The sequence below is a fragment of the Entelurus aequoreus genome, linkage group LG04 (genome assembly GCF_033978785.1).
Source record: "Entelurus aequoreus isolate RoL-2023_Sb linkage group LG04, RoL_Eaeq_v1.1, whole genome shotgun sequence".
Classification (NCBI taxonomy): Eukaryota; Metazoa; Chordata; class Actinopteri; order Syngnathiformes; family Syngnathidae; genus Entelurus; species Entelurus aequoreus.
This window is the reverse complement of record NC_084734.1, coordinates 38,693,843-38,700,732: the sequence shown is the minus strand read 5'-3', so window position 1 is coordinate 38,700,732 and position 6,890 is coordinate 38,693,843. Positions and strand designations below refer to the sequence as shown.

At 42.3% G+C, this 6,890-nt stretch overlaps 1 protein-coding gene across 5 annotated transcripts in view; it reads left to right on the top strand.

Annotated features, from left to right (window-relative positions):
- Positions 1 to 924: 924 nt before the first annotated feature.
- Positions 925 to 6,890, top strand: part of LOC133648598 (dnaJ homolog subfamily C member 5-like) — a 12,438-nt gene continuing 6,472 nt past the window's right edge. For 3 of the 5 annotated variants that reach the window (XR_009825891.1, XM_062044841.1, XM_062044842.1), the window contains exons 1-6: positions 928 to 1,162; positions 4,227 to 4,366; positions 5,067 to 5,280; positions 5,355 to 5,514; positions 5,680 to 5,852; positions 6,400 to 6,440. Coding sequence is in view for 4 of the 5 variants with exons in the window: in XM_062044841.1 (XP_061900825.1) it covers positions 4,236 to 4,366; positions 5,067 to 5,280; positions 5,355 to 5,514; positions 5,680 to 5,849 (675 nt within the window). In the remaining variant the exon portion in view is untranslated. Of the gene's footprint in view, positions 1,163 to 4,226; positions 4,367 to 5,066; positions 5,281 to 5,354; positions 5,515 to 5,679; positions 5,853 to 6,399; positions 6,441 to 6,890 lie in introns of all 5 variants that reach the window. The other 2 variants (XM_062044844.1, XM_062044843.1) reach the window with 1 other exon arrangement.

Sequence of the window (6,890 nt, the reverse complement as noted above, 5' to 3'; positions counted from 1 at the left end):
AAAATGAACACCAATGAGTTGACTGATGAACATGATCACATAATTGATTTAGAAAGTATAAATAATGACAAATAAAGGTGGAATACTATTAACCGCAACATGTAAGTGTGAAAAAAACAGACATTATGATTTGTACATTTTCAGAATGTGCTTGTTCTATTTTTAAACAAAGAAAACAATCTGAAGTTGTCTTTATTTTTAAGTTATCGTGCCGTGATTTTACCAGTCCGGCCCACTTGGGAGTACATTTTTCTCCATGTGGCCCCCGGTTTGACATCCCTGTTTCAGAACAAAACATCAGTTTGAAAAGTATAAAAGTTGTTTCACATAAATAAAATGTTGGTAAAAAAAAAATTTGAAGGACAAATAAAAAGTGTCCCAATTTAGCCTGGGCAGCCCTAACACATGACACTGTTATAATATACTGTCAATCTATGCTAAAATATCTAAACAAAACATAGCAACATCTGAAAATGACATCTAATTTATTAGTCCTATTTTTGAACATGCAGAGGGCCAATATGAAATGAGCTGGAGGTTAAAATAATAGCCCTTTAGGCATCCCCTAAGAGTTTGCATGAGGCTTGGTTGAGTGATGGAAAATGTTACACTCATGGACAGTCACTCCATGGCCATTACACATACGTTACACGCGTGTTTAATGGAACAAACTGATGGTACAGCAATGACAATAAACTGGAAGGAGTATATCTCAAAGTATAGACCATGTGTGAAAAATGATTGAATAAAATTTGGACTCAGCAGGTATTTCACTCTGCTGCACTGGTCTACACTGCACATATGCTACATCAATGTTTAATTCTGTTGTATCTTCTCTTACTCGAATGGTTTATTCATTCTGCTGCTTCGTAGTAACAATGCTGTCATTAGTTGAATGACAGAGACTGCACCGTATCGATGAGAGCGCCTACGTTGCATGGGATGACGGAGTGAACGTGTGCCATCAAACGCGTCATAGTGTGCGGTCGTCATTCCCTGGAAAGAGCGAGCTGTGATTACACCGGCGCGCCTCCGCTAGCGGCGCCGCTACATGCACACCACACCCCGGCTGACGTCCCCGTCACGCACCGAGCCTATGACTGGAGGTCCGGACCGCGACCCAGATGCCTCTATGATCCAGTTAGCGTCCAGTTAGCATCAGGTAAGACCAGCCTGCAGCAGCTAGCATGATGCTAACCGGTTCAGGCAAGCGCCTTATAGGCCGAATTCCATTTAAAAAAATCGTGATACTTTTCATGCATTATTTGCTGATAACTATCCAACAAATAAATCAGTAGTATTTTTCCAGTTAAACATACAATTGAGTTATGGGATCCACTCTTATTTTTTCCATGCATAAAGAATGTTAAAATAATGCCAAATTGTTGACCGTGTTGCGGTTGATTCATTTAATAACACGTCTATGTGGATAACATTTGTGATATTTTTGCAACAAAAAAATAAATATTAAATACACTGAATGCCTAATGCAGGACGATGTCGGTGCAGCTTCCAGCTAGCAGGTAGCTTAATGTCAGCACATGCAATTGGGATTTTTATTTATTTATTTCAGATTTCATTCTTCCACGGCCATGGTGTACTCATTAACTGCTAAGGGGAATAATAGAAAGCAGTTAATTATCCTGGTGAGCTGAGATTAACATTAGCGAAAGGATTAAGTCTAGCCAGCCACGTACGGCTTTGGCATTTCTCGCAAGAGAAAGACCGGAAACGCCTAATATGCGGGAAAAGTGGTCACGATTTGATGCCCAGTTATTCTCCTAATTAAGATATTAGGACGAGGAATTTAATCAACATATGCTTTGGACGCACAGGATGCATAACCGAGCACTGTACACTTCGCAGGAGTCTGTAGGTTGCCCCGCCCCCTTGACCTGCCAGTCATTAGCCTGATGGACACTTCATTAGGTACACCAACACAGGCGAAATAATAGTGTCAGTGTGAAACAGCAGCAACACTAAATTGTCTTTGAAAAGACAGCAAAGGTTTTGATTGACTTTTAAGGTTGGTGTCTAAAAATATTCTGTCTGCTTTCTGTTCCTCAGCTTTTGAAAAGGAGCTAAACTTAGGCACTAGTGTTGAAAGACTTGCCGTTAGACAACACTGCTACTTTTCTCTCTGTTTAATAGTGCACATAGTAATAGTGCATACAAAATAAGCCTACATTATTACAGAATTCACATACAGTGAGGTGGTGGACATGTTGGGGTTCTTTGCCAATGATTTAGCGCCATCGGGGCGTGCAGTGTGTGATTAAAATGACGGCCTTCTTTATCTCCTCACTGAAGGGTTTGGTTTTTAATTACTTTAACACGCTGTGCACTCGAGGGGTGTTGACCCAGAGCGCCTGGATTTTTTTCCACATGTGGGATGCACGATATTCCCAGCATGCCACTGTGATGATGATGATGAAGATGAAGAAGACATTCACAGAAAAGAAGCTATAGAGGAACCTCGATTAAATGAAAGCAATACGTATGTCGTTTGTGTTTGTGGACTTTACCCGAGTAATCTGCGAGGTCAGCAAAACATAATCTTCTTTGGTCAATGACCCAGCTGGCAGCTTGTGTCTGTATGTCTGTATGTATGTATGTATGTATGTATGTATGTATGTATGTATGTATGTATCTATTAGAGGTGGGAATATTTGGCCAACTCACGATTTGATTACAATTACGATTCAGGAGCTACGATTTGATTAAAAATAGATTGTTGATGCATCTTTAATTTAAGTATATTGATGCAGTTTTACATTTCTTTTCGTTTCACAAAATAAGCGTTTATCACTTGCAACTTTTGAAAACAGTGCATTTGAAACAAGACACAGTTGACTTGCATTTAGTAAATTCATGGAAATGTATGTAAAATTGGAACAGTAAGGCCCTATAATAAAGGAGGTGGTCGGATCTCTAATAGAGGTGGCCCACTGCGGTCAGCCAAATTTTACAACTGTAAGGCTCACCGGATTATAAGGCGCACCTTCAATGAATGGCCTATTTTAAAGCTTTGTTCACATATAAGGCGCACCGCATTATAAGGCGCATAGAATAGATGCTACAGTAGAGGCTGGGGTTACGTTATGCATCCATTAGATGGAGCTGTGCTAAAGGTAATGTCAACAAAACAAATAGTGATTTTACTGACACTTCTACTTGCTGCTCTCTGTTCAACAACCCACTGTTCGAGTTTGTCCTCCAACTGTAGCCATCTCGCTTTGTTCCCTCGGAAACTCTGTTTAGTCTTTACTTGGCGCAGGTCATCATGTTGCTTCCTCCACTTCCGCACCATTGATTCGTTAATGTTAAATTCTCTCACTGCTGCTCTATTCCCGTGTTCTACTGCGTGACTGATTCGCCTTGAGTTTAAACTCTGCGTCGTAAGCGTGTCTCTTAATAGGAGCCATTTTTGGGTCTTTACATAAAGTTTAGGTCTCGCAACTACAGGACTTAATTTTCCCCCATAGAAGAAGAAGTTCTTCTACGTTAAGCAGCCGCAGACTTACTTTTCCCCCATAGAAGAAGAAGCGCTTCTTCTATGGTAAGCAGCCGTAGAAGGGGGAAAATGAAGTCGGCGTAGTTACCGTAGTTGCGAGACTTGTTGTGGCTCAATATTGGTCCATATATAAGGCGCACCGGATTATAAGGCGCACTGTCAGCTTTTGAGGAAATTGGAGGTTTTTAGGTGCGCCTTATAGTGTGGAAAATACGGTACAATAAATATATCGATTTTCGGTTATTGACATTTACTAATCGATTCTATAATCGTTCAAGTCTAAATTGGGAGGCATCTAAAAATGTATTATTTCTCCCACCTCTAGTAGCAAAACAAGCAAATAACATAAATTACAGCTCTACTTCCTAAAACTCCAGTCACCTCATAGTATTTAACAGCCAGGTCAGATCTCTCTGCTCGGAGCAGGAGGGCTTCAGACTTCTGGTAGTCTTTCTGTTCAAAGTGGTACATGCGCGCATCAGTGCGTGTATATGTGAGTGTGCATGCGGCGCCACCTGTGTGAGGGTAACACCCAGGATTCACTTGTTGAAAGTAATTGTTGCTTCATCCATCCATCCATCCATTTTCTACCACTTGTCCCTTCTGGAGTCGCGGGTGGTGCTGGAGCCTATCTCAGCTTCATACCAGCATGAATTCTTATTATTGTGTGAAAAATGCTGATGTTTCTTTGTTGTCTTTTGCTGGAGAGCAGAGGTAAGCCATGTCTGACCCAAACACCAACACAAACCCCTCGCGGCCTCAGAGGAAGATGTCCACAGCCGGGGAGAGCGTCTACAAGGTGTTAGGACTAGAGAAAGGGGCCTCAGCTGAGGACATCAAGAAAGCTTACAGGTGACTACTCAAGTCTCCTTTTTCTCTTCCTTGCTTCACTTCAACCCACTTCACGTGATGTGATGTCACCTTACTTCACTTCACTTCAGCTAACTTCATTAAGTTCACTTCCCCTAACTTAATTTCACTTCAGCCCACTTCACCTAATTTCACTGTAGCCTACTTCACCTCATCCCACTTGACTTCAGACAACTTCACCTCACCTAAGCCCACTTCACTTCAATTCAGCCAACTTCACCTCATTCCACTTCACCTTAGCCAACTTCACCTCATCCCACTTCACTTCACCTCATCCCACTTGACTTCAGCCAACTTCACCTCACCTAAGCCCACTTCACTTCACCTAAGCCCACTTCCCTAAAGTTCACTTCACCTATCTTCACTTCATTTCATTTAAGCCCACTTGTCTTCACTTAAACCCTCTTAATTTCACTTCAGCTCACATAATTTCATTTCACTTAACTTCAGCCTTACCCACTACATCTAAGTTCACTTCACCTCACTTCAGCCACTCCACTTCACTTCAGCCCATTTCATTTCACTTTACTTCAGCCCATTTCACCCCACTCTACTAAAGTTCACTTTATCTAACTTCACTTCAGCCCACTTAACTTCACCGAAGCCCACTTAAATTCCCTTCAGCTCACTCCACTTCACTTCAGCCCACTTGAATTCTGTTTCCTCCTCATCTGCCTGCCAGGAAGTTGGCGTTGAAGTACCACCCAGACAAATGCCCGGACAACCCAGAGGCGGCGGAGAAGTTTAAGGAGATCAACAACGCCAACTCCATCCTGAACGATGAGACCAAGAGGAAGATCTACGACGAGTACGGCTCCATGGGTCTTTACGTGTCCGAGCAGTTTGGAGAGGAGAGCGTCAAGTACTACTTCCTCATGTCCAAATGGTGGTTTAAGGTGGGCGTGGCTGCTCTATACTTGTGATGTTGGTGATGTGTGACGTGATGACCATGTTGACTGTTGTGCTGCAGACGCTGGTGCTGTGCTGCACACTCTTCAGCTGCTGCTGCTGTTGTTGCTGCTGCTGTTTTTGCTGCGGAAAATGCAAGCCGCCCGACGAGGACGAGAACTACCAGTACGTGGACCCGGAGGACCTGGAGGCCCAGATCAAGGCGGAGCAGCAGGACAGCGGTAAGTGACCGTGTCTTTCAGCCCGTCTCAAACAATCACACGCTGTGTTCAAGACTACTGGGAAATGGGAAACATCCCTGTGTTGAATACTTGACCTCGATGATAAATATCAAAATAAAAGCAGCAGAAGCCTCAAAGTGGTCCATCACAATGTTTCTCCAACAGGTCCCACTGTAATCATAAGCCAGGCCACGTCTAGCGGGGGCGGCGATACCCCAGAGGGCAAAAGTCAGCCCATCCCCCTGCCAATGCCAATGCCGATGCCCGAGCCGCCACCCTCGACACCTCTATCCGAAGGGGAGGACAAAGAAGAGAGCTTGCCCGAGTCGAAATGACTCGTGAGAGCTGCCGTTTGTCTCCTGTGTTTGTCTGAACTGCCGTCCTGTTGCCACGCCGCCGCTCCGTACTTATCTCAGCTTCCTATGCATGCCTCTCTGTCTTCTACTCATGCTTTCACGTTTCTCTTTACAATAACGTCTGCTCCAGTGTTCGATCACAACATTCGCTATTGTCTTGGTGTCGACGGCACTCATTCAGATCTCATCGTTGAAAGCTGCACATACTCTACTGTACCTCATGAAGCATGGAACACACACAGGGCCGCATGCTGAAAAAACAATTTTTTTAAAAATATGTCTTCAAAAATGTTTTGTAAAAAGGCTAAAAAAACAAATCATTATGTAAGTTTTTTGTAAAGATAACACGTCGTGTTATTAGTTACGAGTATTAACACATCAGCTTTGTCTCTTTCCATTGGGTCGTTGACTCTTTTTCACACTTTTGCTTGGGTTATTTTGTTTTATTCCTATTTTTACAATGTGCTGCACTTTGGATGTCGCAGACATAACCAATTATTAATGCAAATAATGTGCTCTCCTCCCTCAGGAAGATGACACTGGACGTCATGCAACAACAAGAGCAGGCAGGTACACTATTATTATTAGCATTATTATCATTATTCAGTCCCTCCAGGATTTTGCGGGCTTTTTTTTAATGTTGCCTGATTTTGTGGCAGCATTTTCAATAAGTTGCGGCAAAAGTTAAAATGTTATAAGGCTAATTGTTTTCATTAACATTACATTCCTTTATAATTTTATAAATGTGTGATTAGTGTTTTTGTAACCCTAAACCCAAAAAGTAGAGAATTTCAACACATCTAACAAAATATGCTTTATTCACATCTTTATTTAAACATATCTGAATATTAACAGTAATTTTTCAGACCTTCTATGACCTCAGGGGCCTTTTTTGAGATGCCTGAATTTGCAGAAGTTCCAAAATTTACTATGAAAAGTGCAGGTTTTTTTCGCCGTTTGTTGCATTAAAGTACCATTAGAGTGGAAAAATAAGCTGCCTCTCGGTTGAAGCTGTTTGCA